The following is a 17,655-nucleotide window of genomic DNA, read 5'->3' as shown; positions in this document are numbered from 1 at the left end:
TCCTCATTGTCAACCTTAAAGCTGTGTAATTCTCCTGTAGTCATTACTTTTGTTTTCTTGGTGTTCATAATAATAATAATAATAATAATAATAATAATAATAATGGCGGGAAAAGGCATTTGAAACAACAGCAGCGCTATTAATTACAAACATTTTGGTAACATGAGAGGTACAACCTCCAGGGTCCTGGCAACCCTAGCCCATCCGGAAATAGATCACCTCCGTAACGGAAGTGACGCGCGACGCCAGCAACTAGAGGACAAATCCCGCCCCCTCAACCCGGGCGGGCCCTCGGAGGTCGGCCGTCCGCTCCCAAGGCCTGGCCGGAAGTAAACATACTTGGGCCGGAAGTGACGGGACGCGCCGCAGCGGATCCCACCCTCTCGCCACAGGCGGAGCGCTTTCGTCGAAGGCCGGGCCCCAACGGCGCCTTTTCTCCCCCCCCCCGGGGAAACAACCAGCCGGAGAGGGGGGAGAGGCCCGGCGCCGCGGCCTCCCCCGCCCGCCTGCATGCCGGAGGGTCCGGAGGTCTGAAGGGCTGCGGGCGAGGCTGGCTTCCCCGGAAGAGGTGAGGCTCGGTGAGTGGTGCGACTTCGCCCCCCCCCCCGGCGGCGGCTTCGGCCTGGCGCCTCCCACCCGCTCTGAAGGAGGCGCGGCGGGTTTGCCCGAGGGGGTGTCCGGGCGGCCTGGTCTCGCCCCCCGCCCCTCCTCCGCAGCGCCGCTTTTGCTTGCGTGGGGGCTGCTTCCGGGCCCGTTCCGGTGGCGAACGGGAGCGGTTGCGGCGGGCCCAATGCGACCCGACTCGAGGGCCCGCGGCGGGCGTGAGCAGGCCGCTTCCTCGGGCGCGACGAGGCGGCGGCGTCCGTGCCCGTTTATGCACGAGAGGCTTGGGCCGTTTGCGCCTGGGAGGTTTTGCCTCGGGTTTGCTCCTCTCTCGGTGCGCGTTTCGCCCCTCCGAATTCGCAGAACTCTGCATGGGGGGGCTTACTGTTGAGTTTTGAGAATTTGGATGAAGAAAATGTACACGCCCAAAGAGCGGCAAACCCAAGGCAAAACCTCCCATGCATAAATGGCCTTTTGTCTTGGGTTTGCCGCTCTCTAGAGGCACATTTCCCCCCATCTGAATCCTCAGAACTCCTTTTTCCTTTTATCCCTTAGAAGCTCCTTGATCAATTGATCTTGAGCAGCATATCCCTCAGAACTCAAAAATGAACCTCCATGCAGAGTTCTAAGAATTTGAATGGGGGAAATGTGCCTCTAGAGAGCAGCAAATCCAAGGGAAAACCTCCCATGCAGAAATGGCCTAGGCCGTTTGAAGCACGCTTGGTCTTCGTGCGTTCTGGGAGAGAGGAGACCTGGCCTCGGTCTACGTATTTGTTTTATCCCCTGCTTTCCACGTTGGGACACAATAACTTCATTGTGGAAGGGCTGTGGCTCAGTGGCAGAGCATCTGCTTGGCATGCAGAAGGTCGCAGGTTCAATCCCTGGCATCTCCAGTTAAAGGGACTAGGCAAGTAGGTGATGTGAAAGACCTCAGCCTGAGACCCTGGAGAGCCGCTGCTGGTCTGAGTAGACAATACTGACTTTGATGGACCAAGGGTCTGATTCAGTACAAGGCAGCTTCATGTGTTCATGCTTTCATAGCATCAAGAGGTGGGGCCCTGGCTCATCGGAAGAGCATTGGCTTTGGATATAGAAAGTCCCAGCTTCAGTCTCCAGTTAAAAGCATCATAGGATTGCAAAAGCCCCCCGGAGAGCATCTGCTTTGGAGGGAGCCTGATTCCAATCCCTGGCAGCTTGAGTTAAAAGAGTCTTGGGTAGCAGGGCTGGAGTCAACCCTGGAGACTTGCTGTCATTCAGAACAGGCTGTATTAACCTGAGTAGTCTGGTCGCCTCTCTGAGGAGACTTCATAGCATGCCTTTTGCACACAGAAGGCCCCAGAAGTTGAGTTCCTGATATCTCAAAGGATTTAAGGGAGCAGGTGTTGGGAAAGCCTCTGCGTGAGACTTTGGAGAGCAGCTGCTGGTCAGAGCGGGCTGTGCTGAACTAGGCAGACCATTGGATATGAGGAGAAATTGTTAGAGGCTATTGCAGTGAAACTGTTAGCAAATGCACAGGTTGGATGGGTGGCAGGCAACTGGGCATCCTGGCACTTGCTTTATATGCTGAGGGTTCCAAGATCATTCTCTGGCATAGTATTGGGTGCTGGGCAAGAACCTGGAGGGTTGCTGACAGTGAGAGTAGAGAGTACTGAGCTAGATGGACCAATCCCTTGACTTGGCCCAAGGTGGCTTCTTAGGTTTGGAGCCTGTATCTTCTTCCCACTTGTATGCCTCTTTGTTCACTGTGGGAGCGGTCCTTTGCTGCACAGCACATTTCTCTTGCTCTATAATCTTTTCAAGGAGTTGAAAAGATGCTGGTCTAGCATGAATGTATGTGCCTAGCACCACAGGAAAAATGTGCTCTACATTGGAGGACCGCTTCTGCAACAGAGGAAGAGGAATGCAAGCAGAAAGAAAGTGTGGCATTCAAGCCTTTGGGCCATGGCTCAGTGGTAGAGCAGCTGTTTTGCATGCAGAAGATTCCAGGTTCAATCCCTGGCACTTCCAGTAAAAAAGATAAGGTTGTAAGTGATGTGAAAGACCACCTTCTGAGACCTTGGAGAGCTCCCGTCAGTCAGCGTAGATAGCAGTGGCCTTAGTAGACTGCTGGTCTGACTCAAGATAAGGCAGCTTCAAGTGTGGGCAGGTCACTCACAGCCTCTGAAAAGCATTCAGCTGGCACAGAATGCAGCAGCAAGATTTCAACCTAGTACTGGTTGCTATGAATTTATTGCCATGGTAAGCCCACTTGGTCTTGACCTGGATAGCCCAGGCTAGCCTGATCTCGGAAGCTAAGTAATGTCGGCCCTGGTTAGTATTTGGGTGGGAGACACCAAGGAATACCAGGGTGGCCATGCAGAGGCAGGCAATGGCAAACAACCTCTATACGTCTCTTGCCTTGAAAACCCAACAAGGTCGCCGTAAGTTGGCTGTGAATTGACAGCACTTTCCACCACCACCAAGCCCTCTTGATGACTTTCTGTTGAAAGGTGGGATGTGAATTGTGTAAAGAATATAACACCTCCCCCTGCAGTGTAGGTTTGTGTGTGTATATATATATACACTGGAGGTGGTGTTGCTTTTTCACTCAATCCACATAGAGGCTATTAGCCAGAGAGAGAGAAATGGGTCACTGCCCCAAAGAGATTAGTCTAGATTTCAGAGAGTGATGGGAAGGACAGAGAGAGTCAAAAGAAAGAAAAGACCTTTGTGGATATCCTTCCCGAAACATGCTCTTTCCTCCCACCTTTCCCTCCCCTCCACTTCCATTGCTGTTTCCCTTGCTCAGTTGACCCCTCTGGGAAGGGAGAACAACGAATGCTGCCCTGAGTTCCTCTGAGGAAGGGCAGGAAAGATGTATTAGGTAGATAAATTATATATCCCCTTTCCCCCGTTGTTGGGAATTGCTTATACAATGGCACTGGTGCACTTTAATAGTCACAAAATAACCAGGAAAACTTCCAGCCCTCAGATGGTTTGCTGTAATTTCGGGTGTCGTCTAAATTTATAATTTGTGTGTGTGGGGAGGGGGATTCATAGGTGAACACGTGATCTTGGGGTGGCTGCTGCTCTGCTCTTCCCCCTCTCCTGTGTCTGGATGATGTGAGCAAGCAGAACTGCTGATAGGAATTAGATCCTGCCTCGATATGCATATACACACCCTGCAGTTGTGGGGCATTATTGTTGCTGCTATTGATATATTGAGAGCCAGTGTGGTGTAGTGGTTAAGAGCGGTGGACTCTAATCAGGAGCACTAGGTTTGTTTCCCCTCTCCTCCTCATGAAGCCTGCTGGGTGACCTTGGGCCAGTCACAGTTCTCTTCAAACTCTGTCAGCCCCACCTACCTCACAAGGTGTCTGTTGTAGGGAGAGGAAGAGAAGGAAATTGTAAGCTGCTTTGAGACTCCATTAAAGGTAGAGAAAATGGGATTTAATTGCAGAAGCAAAACAAGTTTATGCCTGTGCCTGTTTAAGATTATTTTTGGGGGGAGCAGGAGGGGAGAAGGCAGCAGAGGGAGAGAATGTAAGGGAGTGCAAGTAGAAGAAAGGGTAATTGTGGGAGTTCTGGATCTTTGGAACTTTGCTTCCCCAGTAAGGAACATCGTCTTCTACCCCAGCTTCGTGGCTCTGGGAATTCCAAGTGCAAGGTCTACAACGATGTGAGTTATCTGTGAACGCTTATCATGACTGAAGGATTGCAGATGGACACCCCCTCCACACATCCACCTTTTTCGTGGCACTGCTTTGTGGCTGAGGCAACTAAACAGGCCTTGTCTATCAGGCATCATCTTCGTAGTTTTGTGGATTTTTTCCTTCCCAGGGTTTGGATGACCAGGCTCTGAAGAACCCACGAGCAACATCCAGCATCTAATCTTCTGATGCATAACAGAGGAGAGAGATGAAGGGGTGAGTGCAAGAGGTTAGGCTGACTGCTATGTTTTATCCTGTTCTTCCTCTGAGGAGCTCAAAATACGGTGTATGGTCCCCTACCTCCCAGTTATCTTAGTTTAGATGAGAGAGTAACTGGCCCAAGGTCCACCAATGAGCTTCCTGGCTCGATAGGAATTGCAAAATGACAACAGGCAAAGTGGAACTGGGTCCTCTTATTTAATGTTGAAGATGGCTACCCAAGGGCACTGGTTATCCTCCTGCATGAATTTGCTTGCAGTTTGATCCTCTTTAAAGGCTCCTCTCCAGATTGCCTCGTTGGCAGAAACTAGGTTGGGGGGAGCATCTTTTGACGCTGACCCCTTTTCATGGAACACTCTCACCTGCCGTGTTGATCAGGCATTGTCGCATTTAGGTTTTAGGCATCAGTTGTTCTCCTGGGCACCTGACGGCTCATTTTCTTATGTTCTCTGCTGTTCCCTAATCCAAGGGAGTCTTGTGGGTGGTCAGACAGCTCACAAACTTTACAAAACACCTGGGGTATGAATCCTCACATCTCAGTCTTAGTAGCTGCCACCAGCCCCTTGTTCTCCCCAAAGAGCCAGAAGCCAAAGGGGCATGCTTCCAACCTTCCTAGGATTAAAGTTTAGAAAGCCAACCCGGCAAGGTAGACCACTTGCAGCATGAGTTTCACATAACAGTTAACCTGGTAGGCGTAGCACTTAGGTCTATGTACTGGAATTAGATTGAAGCCAACCCGAAGACAAAAGCGCCACAAGATATAATTAAAGTGATTTATTAAAATTGGGCAAGAATATTTCTAAAATAACGTGCTCTGTGAGGAATTAAAACAATAAACGCTAAACCAGTCTGGACTAAAGCATTTGTTCAGAACAACCAGATGTTACCATTAAAGCTGAAATTTTCCAGCAGTCAAGAAGCCACTCTGTTCAGAGTTCAAGAGATTCAGGCAGCATGCCTGACCCATAAGAAATCATAAATCACAAAGATGGATCATAGTTACCCTAGCATAGGCACCGACACTCCATGTAATTCAATTGAGAAATGCTAACATTTATGCCCAAAAGACCTACGTTGGCCAGAACTCATTGACCAATTAGATTCGTGGCTGGTGATGTCAATTAGTTGTATAACCCTATTGCTAGTCAGATGACCAAGGGGATAAAAAGTGTGATAAATGGTGTTTAGCTGCAGTCCAAACCCTGCCCATTTCTCACAGGTGGCAGGCTTGTAATTTCATCTGATGGAATGTGGTTAATTGGCTGGTGCCACAGTTCTGTCCTTGAAGACTAGGGAGTAGAGATTGTAGCTCCCTGCACCTGGAATCTTATCTCGGTTGCTGAAGGTCACAGCTTGCTGAATCTGAGCACAGCACAGTTATTTTCCAACTTAAACTCATAGGCCCAAAGCCTGAACCAATGTTGAAAGAACAAGAAACTGCTTTAGGAACTCAGTTTCTTGACATTGCTTACCGCAGTGGCTTTTAAGTTGAATTTTGTTTTTTTTCTGCTTCTGTTGTTTTTTTATTGTGATTTTGGTGTTATTTTGTATAAGCTGCTGCTGGTCAAGCAAATTTCAGAAAGGTAGAGTATAAATATTTACATGAATATTTAAATAAATGCGGTGCTGGCCTCCTCTTGGCATAGTGGCTAAGAGAATGAGCTGCAATAAGAACATAAGAAAGACCATGCTGGATCAGACCAAGGCCCATCAAGTCCAGCAGTCTGTTCACACAGTGGCCTACCAGGGGCCTCTAGGAAGCCCACAAACAAGATGACTGCAGCAGCGTTATCCTGCCTGTGTTTCACAGCACCTAATATAATAGCAGGAGCCCCATGGCGCAGAGTGGTAAAGCTGCAGTACTGCAGTCAAAAGCTCTGCTCACGACCTGAGTTCGATCCCGACGGAAGTCGGTTTCAGGTAGCCGGCTCAAGGTTTACTCAGCCTTCCATCCTTCCGAGGTAGGTCAAATGAGTACCCAGCTTGCTGGGAGTAAAGGGAAGACAACTGGGGAAGGCACTGGCAAACCACCCCACAAACAAAAAGTCTGTCTAGGAAACGTCGGTATGTGACGTCACCCCATGGGTCTGGAATGACCTGGTGTTTTCACAGGGACCTTTACCTTTAATATAATAGGCATGTTCCTCTGATCCTGGAGAGAATAGGTGTGCATCATGACTTGTATCCATTTTTACTAGTAGTCATGAATACCCCTCTCCTCCATGAACATTTCTGCTCCCCACTTATAGCCTTCCAAGGTGGCAGCCATCACCACATCCTGGGGCAGGGAGTTCCACAATTTAACAATGCACAGTTTAATCCTTAGGGCTGCTGAGTCCAATCTTGTATCTGCTCCAGACTCACTAGTTGGCCTTGGGGAAGCCAGTCTCTCTCAGCTTCATTTCTTTGTCTGCAATCAATGTGAGGATAATACTAGCCTACCTCACAGGGCTATTGTAAAGAATGACTATGATGAAGCCTGGAAAGCATTTTAACAAAGAAATCCCCTCTTGCTTCAGGGGAAGGCTCCTCATGCCAGGGCAGAGTGCTGCCATTAAACAGAAAGGGATCTGTAGGATCTGTCTCTTCCTATGCTCATCAAAGTGTTCATACCGCAATAGTGCTTTTAAAATAGTTTCTCTTTTAAAAATGGGTGGGTTTTTTTTGTTTTGAGATGAGTGATTTCAACAGGTGCAAGTCCCACTTGACAAAATTTTCTGTCCAACTACAAGGGCAGGACTCCTGTGCCTTTATCTGGTCACTCTAAAGAGAAAAGCAAATAGATATGCATATAACTATTTTGTTAAAATGAAGTGTTTTCAGGGGCTGGCCCTTTTACGTGTTACTTTGTCCCTTTTCAGACAGCAAAAGGCTACAGAGACGGAAGAAGGTACAGTGCAAATCCAGGAAGGTGAGCCGTTCTGCCCCCTCCCCCAGTCCATTCCTTTACTACAATTTTGGAGGGCAGTATCAGCTTCCTCCTTAGAACTCTCCCTAGAAGCTAGAATGACTCAGCTGAGGTTATCAAACTTTGGTTGCATTATGAAAAGTCAGGACTCACTGGCAAAGACAATAACACTAAGAAAAATTGAAGGTGGCAGGAAAAGATGGACCCAACATGAGATGGATTGATCCATAAAGGAAGCCACGGCCCTCAGTTTACAAGACCAGAGCAGAGTTGTTAACAATAGGGGATTTTGGAGGCTAATTCATAGGGTCGCCATAAGTCAGAAGTGACTTGATGGCATTTAACACACTCGTCAGCTTCCTTTCCCGGTAGCATCCTTCCTCCCCCGCCACACACCAAAACCCCCCCTAAAAATTCATTTTTATGGAGTAAATTTATATCCTGCCTGTCTATCTGTATGCTTAAGTGGGCAGAATTGAGACTGCGTGAAGAAAGTGGGTTAAATGAATACAAAATTAGCAAAGGTCCGTGTGGAAACTAAAGTTGAGCCGCTGCAGCAGGGGTGTAAAGCAGGGGCGCTTCTTGGTTCTTCCCTGTGCTGCTTGTTGAGTCTCCCATACATACATCCCCCCCACACAGTGGCTCTTGGCTGGCAGCGTGGAGGCGGCTGATAAGCGACAGTGTCCCTTCCCCCCCTCCCCCCCCGCGGCATCCCTTTCTCTTCTTTCCTTAAGGTGCAGTGGCGACAGGCGAAGATCCCACCAGCGTGGCCATTGCCAGCATCCAGTCGGCCACAACCTTTCCTGACCCAAACATCAAATACGTCTTCCGAACAGAGAATGGGGGTGCCCAGGTGAGATATGCTCGCTTCTCTTGGCAAGCGGTATCCTTTCCTTCATCTTGGTGGCATGCACGGAAATGGAGAAAAGGCTGGAGTGGCACATGGCCTGAATTCTGGCATAGAGTGGGAGCAGCTATTGCCTCTGATGCTCTGTTGGGCACGTAGTGGTGCCCCTCTGAGTACCTCTGTGATGAAAATAAAACCGTGTCGACGTATTTTACAGTGCACGTTAGAATGGACTGTAGACTAGAAATACCACAAGGGACTGTGGCTGTGTACGACTCCAGCCTTTCTGTCTCTATGCTGGTGTGTTTTTTTATTATTATTATTATCCTGCCTTCTTGCTGTCACAGAATTAAAAATGGTTTGCGCTGTTTTTCCAGCCTGTCTTCTGTTCAGGCACTGGGCCAGGTTCTTGCATATAGCGTGGCCATATCACGCACCCTCCATCCTGGGACCAGATCTCTGCTCTATCCTGTACTGGAAACCAAAGCACTCCCTGGTTTTTATCAGTTCTGTAGAAAAAACAATGAGCCCCCTGGTGCAGAGTGGTAAGCTGCAGTACTGCAGTCCAAACTCTGCTCACGACCTGAGTTCAATCCCAACGGAAGTCAGTTTCAGGTAGCTGGCTCAAGGTTGACTCAGCCTTCCATCCTTCCGAAGTCGGTAAAACGAGTACCCAGCTTGCTGGGGGTAAAGGGAAGATGACTGGGGAAGGCACTGGCAAACCCCCCTGCAAACAAAATCTGCCTAGAAAACGTCAGGATGTGACGTCACCCCATGGGTCAGGAATGACCCGGTGCTTGCACAGGGGACTTTTACCTTTTAGAAGAAACTAGTGTGCGCCCTGTAGAAAATGAGGCAACAACCAGACATACATCGTGTTATCTAGTGTAAAGATGCTCACACCATCAGGATAGTTTTGCCTTCCCTTTTACGGGGCTCTGTTTTCCCTGCCAGGCAGTATAACTATCTTTTGCATATATTTTCCAATAATATTTCAGAACTACACCAAGAAGTCCTAAATCCAAGGGGATGAGGCAGGGGTATTGAGGTGGAGATATTTACAGAGGGCCTGGGTTCTTGGAAAAGACAACAATGCTAGGAAAAGTGGAAGGCAGCAGGAAAAGAGGAAGACCCAACATGAAATGGATTGACTCAGTCAAGGAAGGCGTGGCCCTCAGTTTGCAAGACCTGAGCGAGGCTGTTAACAAGAGGAAGTTTTGGAGGACATCGATTCATGGGGCCCCTATAAGTTGGAAGCGACTTGATGGCACTTAACACAAAAACACACACAGGTTCTTGGGGTTGCTTCCAGAGAAGCTCTGTAGAATTCCTTGTGGTCTTTTCTTTAGCTGATGTATAGGGTGATACAGGTGGCTGAAGGGCAGCTGGACGGGCAGACGGAGGGCTCCGGCGCCATCAGCGGCTATCCTGCAGCGCAGTCCATGACACAGGTAGGTGCTGCTTTGGGGGGTTGGCTTAGGCAGAAGGAGAAGGTGGTGGGCAGGAGAAGGAAGACCATCTTCCCAGTCATTGTTGCCAAATTAAACATGGATAACTGCAGGTGAACCAGGAGAGTTGTGTGTCAGCTGATGAAAGTGGCGGCTTCTCTCCCCTCCCAACCCTGTCAGGTCAATTTCCGTTTTGATGGCAGCTGGTTGGTGGGGCAAGGAATAGTTGTTAAGCCAGCCGAAAGACCACCTAGACCAGGGGGTCCCCAACTTTTTTGAGCCTGTGGGCCCATTTGGAACTCTGACAGCATGGTGGGCACAGCCACAAAATGGCTGCCACAGGAGGCAGAGCCAGCCAGCCACAAAAAGATTGCCGCAGCTTAACTTCAGTAACACAGTGTAGAGCCTTGTGTTGTGGTGTCAACTGCTGCCAAAGCAACACTAAAAAACAATTACACAGTCTACATCTGAAGCCTTGCTGGGAACAAGCCCCATCTGGCCCCACCCACTTCCTAAAAACACTTGGCAGGCTCCAGAGGAGGTATTGGCGAGTGCCATGGTGCCCACAGGCACCGTGTTGGGGACCCCTGATCTAAAGGATACACATTCTGTCCTGCCGATAGGAGTTGGATCGTAGGGGCCCCCTCACCCTGTCACATTTGTTTCTTCCCAGGCTGTCATCCAAGGTGCGTTCACCAGCGAAGATGCAGTTGAGACAGAAGCCACGGCCACCGAGACGCACTATACGTACTACCCCGCCACCGCGGTGGCTGACACCAGCACTTCGGCTGGGGCAGGGACCACAGCCACGGCTGTGGTGACGACCCAGAACTCGGACGCCTTGCTGGGGCAGGCCACGTCAACCGGCACCGGTCAGTCAGGTTGGCTTGTATGTGAGATTGGCCAAAGGAGCTTCCTCTGGTCTGGCGATAAGCCTAACCCCCGGTAGCTTACTGGCAAGCGTATCCTGTGCTTTTTGAAGCTGATTGGGGGCGCGGGAGTGCTTCCTCCTCAGCGCTCACAGTCTTCTGGCAGAACGTCCCCACCAAGATGGGACAACTGCTTTGTGGGTTTTATGAATTAGTCCCTCCATTGCACATAATGCCGTACAGTTTGTGGAATTAGGAGCTGAGGCTGAGTAAGTAATTCCAGGGGAAACAAGCACTCATCCCCAGATGTCCATCCTCCAGTTAACTGCAGTTCAGGGAAATGTTACATTTCTCCATCAAGCGCAAGAACCAGGGCAGCTGTGATGCTCAATAACTTCATGAAGCTCCTGTCGGGCTGTGCCCCTCTCTTCCTGAAACCGCTTCTCTCATTTTGAATTGTCCAGGGCAGTTTTTTGTCATGATGTCGCCGCAGGAGGTCCTGCAGAGTGGAACACAGAGGTCTATCGCCCCCAGGACTCACCCTTACTCCCCGTGAGTGTGCTCCTCCGCCCTGTCGTCATCCGGCTGCCCTCCCCTCCTGCTTCAGGCGTCAGCTTCTCTGATGTCCTCTCTCATAGGGGTGTTGCAGCATTGCATTTGACTACAACTTGGAGACTGGCTTGAGAATGAGGGGTAGTTTGAAACTAGGGCAGTTTTTTCCAGTATGTGTGGGGGGGCTCTAGCCTGTACGAGCATTAAACTTCGTTGCTCTTTACCCCCCCCCCCTTTTGTAGGAAGTCTGAAGCTCCACGGACGACTCGGGATGAGAAGCGCCGAGCGCAGCACAATGAAGGTAAGGAGGGGTGTCGCATCCTAGCCGTGAGTCATGTAGCTGGGTTCCAGCGATAAAAGGTTGACTGTGATCCCAGTGTATAAGGGATCCACTTGCAGAAAATGTCTTGATAGTTGAATAATTTGAGCGTGTGGCAGTTGTTTTTGATTCCTGCCTCTCTCTTGGAACATGCAGTAGTTTCTGGGGTGGTTCAATAGTTGATGCGTTCTTGTTAACAGCCTTGAGCTGAGGAAAGAGTGTGTGTGTGTGTTTAATGAAGCTTAATGGTCCACCTAATGCACCGGTTCTATTCGCATTCTTAGCCCCCCCAGATCCCATAGACTCTGAGTGAGCGATGGACCAAACACAGGCTGGGGAATCCCATCTCCTTCCTGCTGGCCCCACCTTTTCCTCTTGGCTGTTTTCGTTTTTTTTAATGCCTTCTATATTAGGTTGCTAGCAAATCTCATAATTCCAACCAAGTTCTTGGTCAGCATTTGCTTTTGGGAAGGTAGGAACATAAGAAGGAGCCCTGCTGGATCAAACCGAGGGCCCATCAAGCCCAGCAGTCTGTTCATACAGTGGCCAACCAGGTGCCTCTAGGAAGCCCACAAGCTGGATGACTGCAACTACATCCACCCGTGCTCTCCAGCAACTGGAGGGAATGGATATCCATCATGGCTTGCAGCCATTGTGATTAGTAGCCATTAATAGCCCTGTTCTCCATGAATAGCCCTGTTCTCCAAGAGCCCCGTGGCGCAGAGTGGTAAGCTGCAGTACTGCAGTCCAAACTCTGCTCACGATCCCAACGGAAGTTGGTTTCAGGTAGCCGGCTCAAGGCTGACTCAGCCTTCCATCCTTCCGAGGTCGGTAAAATGAGTACCCAGCTTGCTGGGGGTAAAGGGAGGATGACTGGGGAAGGCACTGGCAAACCACCCCATAAACAAAGTCTGCCTTGGAAACGTCGGGATGTGACGTCACCCCATGGGTCAGGAATGATCCGGTGCTTGCACAGGGGACCTTTACCTTTTTCTCCATGAATGTGTCCCCTACCCTTTTAAAGCCTTCCAAGCTGGCGGCCATCGCTACATCCTCTGGCAGTGAGTTCCACAGTTTATACGCCGTGTGAAGAAGTACTTCCTTTTCTCTGTCCTGAACCTCCCACCCTCCAGCTTCAGTGGATGACCCTGGGTTCTAGTGTTACAAGAGTGGTCCACTCTCCACACTGTCCACAGTTGTATAGACCTCTATCACGTCTCCGTTCGCTCTCCTGACAGAGCCCCATAGGGCAGTTGCTCTAGCCCTCTGATCATTTTGGTTGCTGTTTTCTGCACCTTTTCAAGCTCTACAATATACCTTTCCAGGTGTGTGGACTGTTTGCACATTTCAGGTGCAGCGTGTGGCTGTGCACATCCTTTCTCTATAGTGGTTTTTAGGGGGGGGTGTTAAGCTTCCTGATTTTTATTTTTAGTCTTGAGATTTTTGTGCAAACCTGGTGGCCCTCTTCCAGGTTTGTGAGAAACACCTGCCTTTTCCATTGTGCAGATTTCTTTTATTGGCTCTCCGAGGTAACATTCAGACTTAAATATAGTGCATGGGCCAGTTTTAGTTGGGGGAGGAAGGATGTGGTGGGAGCTAGGGTTGCCAATTCCAGGTTGGGAAATGCCTGGAAATTTTGGGGGTGGAGCCTGGGGAGGGACCTCGTCAAGGTATAATAATGCCATCGAATTTGCCCTTCACAGCAGCCATTTTCTCCAGGAAGATTGATCTCTGTCATCTAGAGTCCAGTTCCCAGTTGTAAACCTGGGAGATCTCCAGGACCTACCTGGAGGTTAGCAAAAACGTAGCACTGTGGCTAAACCCAGATAAGTGCTTCAAAACTAGCTATAACAGTGTATTGTTGTCTGCAATATACTGTTATAGTTAGTTCACTCTTTTTGGATTCTTGGACGTGTAATGACAGTTATATTTTGTAACTTGTAATATTTACCTTGTTTAGCCATAGTGCTACGGTCTTCATAGTTTGAGACACTTACCTGGGTTTAGCCACAGTGCTATGCTTTTGCTTACTTCTTGTTTCTAGCACGAGGTTCCTACCTGGAGGTTGGCAATCTTCATGGGAGCACAGGGTGTGATAAGGCATAATGGTAGATTTCTGTTATAGCCCACGTTACGGCTGCTATTTTCTGCACAATCCAGGATTCCAAACCCCTGGAATGTGATGGTCTGCAGGGAAAGCACCAACAGTAGTTTGCCTGTTTCTGTGTATGGTTTTGCCGTAAAAGCAGAAGAAAATGTGGTCGCTGCAGGTGGGACGGGATGGAGCGTGAACCTGAGGGTCTCCCAGGTTTGTTCCTGTAGCTGCAAACCTTGGCTTGCTTGTTACTTCTCAACTGCATAAGTGGAATGATTACGAAAGCCTCTTTCTGAGTTCATTGTGCTTGATTTCCTCCCTGTTTTCCAGTCGAGCGCCGACGCAGGGACAAGATTAACAACTGGATTGTGCAGTTGTCCAAGATTATCCCAGACTGTTCGATGGAGAACACCAAATCTGGGCAGGTAAGGGAGCTCGGATTGGGCTGCCTCTAGGGTGGAGGCTGTCTCCCTGTGCCACCCGTGTCCCACAAATTGTGCCAGTAAATTCAGAAATCAAAGCCCTTGTAGCCAGGATGTACATGAAGGAAATGGTGGAATTTGGTGTTGGGCGCAGGATGGAGGAAGCCCACATAAGTAGGGCTTTTTTTTTGCTGCTGTTGTGGGGATCGCATTAGAGAAAGATATGGAGCAATCTTTTTCTCTTGGTATCACTTTCAGCAGCGAGAAATATTAAGTCCCAAAGGTATCACTCTCGGAATCCTAGAATTTGAAACCGTAGCTGCCCCCTGCCAGGGAGGATGGAACAAAATTTTATAATTGGTAGGGGGCAGCTGCTGCTGCAGCATATCTAGCTGGCCAGAGAATCTCGGGCTCAGTTCAAGCATCACCCAAAACCACAGTTGGCACAAAGCTTAGTTTCATTCCCTAACTATGGTTTTGAGTGTCCGTGTGTGCCAGCAGCCAAACCATGGTTTAGAATGATGTATCTGCTTATTTGCCGGCTTAATTGACGAGCCATAGTTAAAAAGGCCATCTGCCTCCAGAGGCAACTGGCACCTAAAGTGAGCTTGGACCTATGAAATGAAAACCCCACTTTAAACTATGGTTACGCATTCTGGTTTGCCAGTCAGTAGGTTTTTTTCCCCTAGTTCAAACAACATGCCAAACAGTGGTTTATAGGCTCGCTCCAGATTCTGGACCTGACAATTCAGAAATCACATCAAACTATACTTAGGCTTTCTTAACCAGTCCTGGCATGGAGGCCTTTGTCTTCTTACCGCTGGAGTGGTGGAGTCTGATCTGAAGAACCGGGTTTGATTTCCCCACTCCTCCACATGAGTGGCGGAGGCTAATCTGGTGAAGTGGATTTGTTTCCCCACTCCTACACACGAAGCCAGCTGGGTGACCTTGAGCAAGTCACATTCTCTCAGCCCCACCTACCTCACAGGGTGTCTGTTGAGGGAAGGGAAAGGTGATTGTAAGCCGGTTTGAGTCTCCCTTAAGTGGTAGAGAAAGTCGGCATATAAAAACCAACTCTTCTTCTTTTATTTATTCAAATTTCTTCTTCTCTATGCCACGCATGACAAAAGAGAGGTTGTTTGGGCCATTTTCCAGCTATGAGGAGGATAAAGTTACGCAGGGCAATAGCTTTGTGTGCCTGTGGGAGTGCATCTGTTACCACAATAAGAGGGAAACAGAGGGGTGAATCAGATAGAGGGTGAGCTGGAGCAGTCAGGTGTTCCACCAGGAGGAAGCTGCATGGGCTGGTGGTTCTCTCCTCCCCCAAGGTGAGGTTTGCTTCTCCTTTGCCACCCTGAATTTCTGTTTCTTTGCAGAGTAAAGGTGGGATCCTGTCCAAAGCCTGCGACTACATTCAGGAGCTGAGGCAGAGTAACCTCCGACTGTCGGAGGAACTTCAAGGGCTCGACCAGCTGCAGATGGACAATGAAGTTTTGCGGCAGCAGGTAAAAGTGGAGTTCCCAAGGCTGCCAGGCAGGGTCTGTGGGGAAGGGGAGACAGGGGAGTTAACCGGGTGCCCCACATGTGTATTAGGGGCAATTCTGATGCAGCGCCTAGGGATCTGGGTGCAGAGACAATGCGGTGGGCTTCTGTAACTTCCGCATGTGCCAGAATAGTCCCCCCTCTGTTCTCTTAAAAGGCACAGGAGCCTTTGACCCTTGGCAAGGGTGGCAATTTTCCATGCTCAGTCAGGAATGCTGCCTCCCCTGGGACACCAGTGTGGGAGGATCTGCTTCTGCAGCTTTGAAATATTCAGTGCTTAGTTGGTGCTGGGGGAGGGGAGTTGCAACCCTTCCAGAGAGTGGCCAGACGTTTCCTTTCCTTGCCCGGCTCCAGCCTACTCTCTGCCTTTTTTGCCACTTTTGCATGGGAGGATTTGCCACTCTCTAGATGTGCATTTTCCCCATCCAAACTCTCAAAACTCCACAATAAGCCCCTATGCAGCATTCTGAGAATTTGGATGGGGAAAATGTGCATCTAGAGAAGAGCGGCAAATCCAAAGTAAAACCTCCCATGCATAAATGGCCTTTCTCTTTGTTCTTCTCCCACCGGGTAGGTCGAAGAGCTGAAAAACAAGAACCTGATCTTGCGAGCACAGCTGCGTCAGCACGGCGTGGAGATCATCATCAAGGACGCCCACTGACCCGCAGCGGTTGGGCAGGGCCCCGCTCTGAACGCTGCGCTCTTGGCCTCAGCAGAAGAGGGGGATCCTTTGCTCCCCACCCCTCACCCCCCACCCCAGTGCTTCCAAGCCAGGCTCCCATTCTGTTGAGCAGGACCAGAAAGCAGCCAGATCGGTCTGGGACCAGGGGCTGGGCTTGGGACTCCGCCTCGCTGCCTCAGCTGGCTACCCTCGAGCTGGATGCCGCTGCCTCTCGCAACAAAGTACTGTTTGTTTTGTAGCCGAATTGGTTCCCAGGTGGCGTCCTTTCTTCTCACCATTCGATCCCTGCCTATTTCTCTTTTGTTTTGTTGAGCAGCAGCAGCACACATCTGGGCACTCCCAGCTACCTGGTACATCTGCGCATGCATGCAAAATCACGTAGTTGCGTTGCACGTCCCCACACGTGTTCCCTCCACCCAGCCCTAGCCCCCTGCCCCCAGATAATTTCCGGAACCTCTGCATTGTCCACGCCAAGGCCACTTGGTCCTATTAAGCTGTGGAGCTGAGCCTGCTAGTTCAGTTCGTGCCCGGCTGACTTGCCCCCACTTGTGGCTTTTGGGGGGCCTCTCTTCCAGCCTGGCCTGGGCTCAACCCTTTTGCGCACAGAAGACCTCAGTCGGGGCTCTGCCCGTTAATGTCTGCCCTCACCGCTGTAAGGCCACAACGGGGAAGTGGGGCCCTGCTCGTACTCAAAGAGCCCGAGCCGGTGCTGGGGAACACCTCTTCCGGGTCCTCTCCCTTCTTGATCTGAACCCGCCTCCCCCCTTCCCCCAGTCAGACGATTTAACTTCAATCTTGAACCATGGAAGCCAAGTGCAAAGGAGGTGAGTGTGCCAGAAGCAGAAGCCGTTGTCCTCTCGGAGGCACTTCGGGATACTAATGTAGTCAATTCTCTTCTTCCTCTCTCCCCCCTTTTTTTAAAATAAAAAGTAATAAGTTTCTAAATTAAAAAAGTGTAACGGAATATCACTTGCGAGTATTTTGTTTATATCCTGTGGCTGCAAGTTGGCCTGGTTTGGCTTGAGGGGGAGAGATCATGGGCATCGGGGGGAAGGATTGCCTGTGCTCTTGCTCTCGAGTAGAGGCGGCTGCAACACCTCCGAAGCATCAGTCCAAGAGCTCCTCCAGCGAGAGTCAGAGCAAAATGTGGAGATGTCGCTGTCTGGCCTCGGCCATTTGGCTTTTTTGCTTTGGAGAAGTACAAGCATATCTCATTTTATTGTGCCTCGCAGATACTTCATTTTTTTTAACAGCAGCTATCAACATCAAGGCAAGACCCTCCTGCAGCAAAAAGATTATGACTCGCTGAAGGCTCAGGTGATGGTTAGCATTTTTAGCAATAAAGTATTTTTTTAAATTAAGGTACATTTTTTTAGACATAATGCTACTGCACATTTTGAGCCATGGAGCACTTTTCAGGAGTGAAATTCGCTAATAATCACCTAACACCTATCTACTAA

General features: G+C 49.7%; 1 protein-coding gene across 2 annotated transcripts; it reads left to right on the top strand.

Moving 5' to 3' along the window:
* Positions 1-4,417: 4,417 nt before the first annotated feature.
* On the top strand, positions 4,418-16,222 carry USF1 (upstream transcription factor 1). 2 transcript variants are annotated; one of them, XM_056853814.1, is made up of 10 exons: positions 4,418-4,508; positions 7,373-7,422; positions 8,154-8,272; positions 9,616-9,717; positions 10,388-10,586; positions 11,048-11,135; positions 11,378-11,436; positions 13,880-13,974; positions 15,348-15,476; positions 16,088-16,222. In XM_056853814.1, exons 1-10 carry the CDS (start codon positions 4,501-4,503, stop codon positions 16,172-16,174), a joined length of 936 nt encoding a protein of 311 aa, XP_056709792.1. In that variant the 5' UTR covers positions 4,418-4,500; the 3' UTR covers positions 16,175-16,222. The 2 variants fall into 2 exon arrangements, with proteins under 2 accessions (XP_056709792.1, XP_056709794.1); XM_056853816.1 differs by having other exon boundaries at positions 8,160-8,272; positions 16,088-16,206.
* Positions 16,223-17,655: the final 1,433 nt, after the last annotated feature.

Source organism: Euleptes europaea, chromosome 7 (genome assembly GCF_029931775.1).
Source record: "Euleptes europaea isolate rEulEur1 chromosome 7, rEulEur1.hap1, whole genome shotgun sequence".
Taxonomy (NCBI): domain Eukaryota; kingdom Metazoa; phylum Chordata; class Lepidosauria; order Squamata; family Sphaerodactylidae; genus Euleptes; species Euleptes europaea.
This window is presented reverse-complemented; position numbering and strand designations above follow the sequence as displayed.

Excerpts from the sequence above, each read along its gene's own strand:
- USF1 (XM_056853814.1), top strand. Across the intron at positions 7,423-8,153 it reads TACAGTGCAAATCCAGGAAG|GTGCAGTGGCGACAGGCGAA; the intron begins GTGAGCCGTTCT and ends TCTTTCCTTAAG. Across the intron at positions 13,975-15,347 it reads AGAACACCAAATCTGGGCAG|AGTAAAGGTGGGATCCTGTC; the intron begins GTAAGGGAGCTC and ends GTTTCTTTGCAG.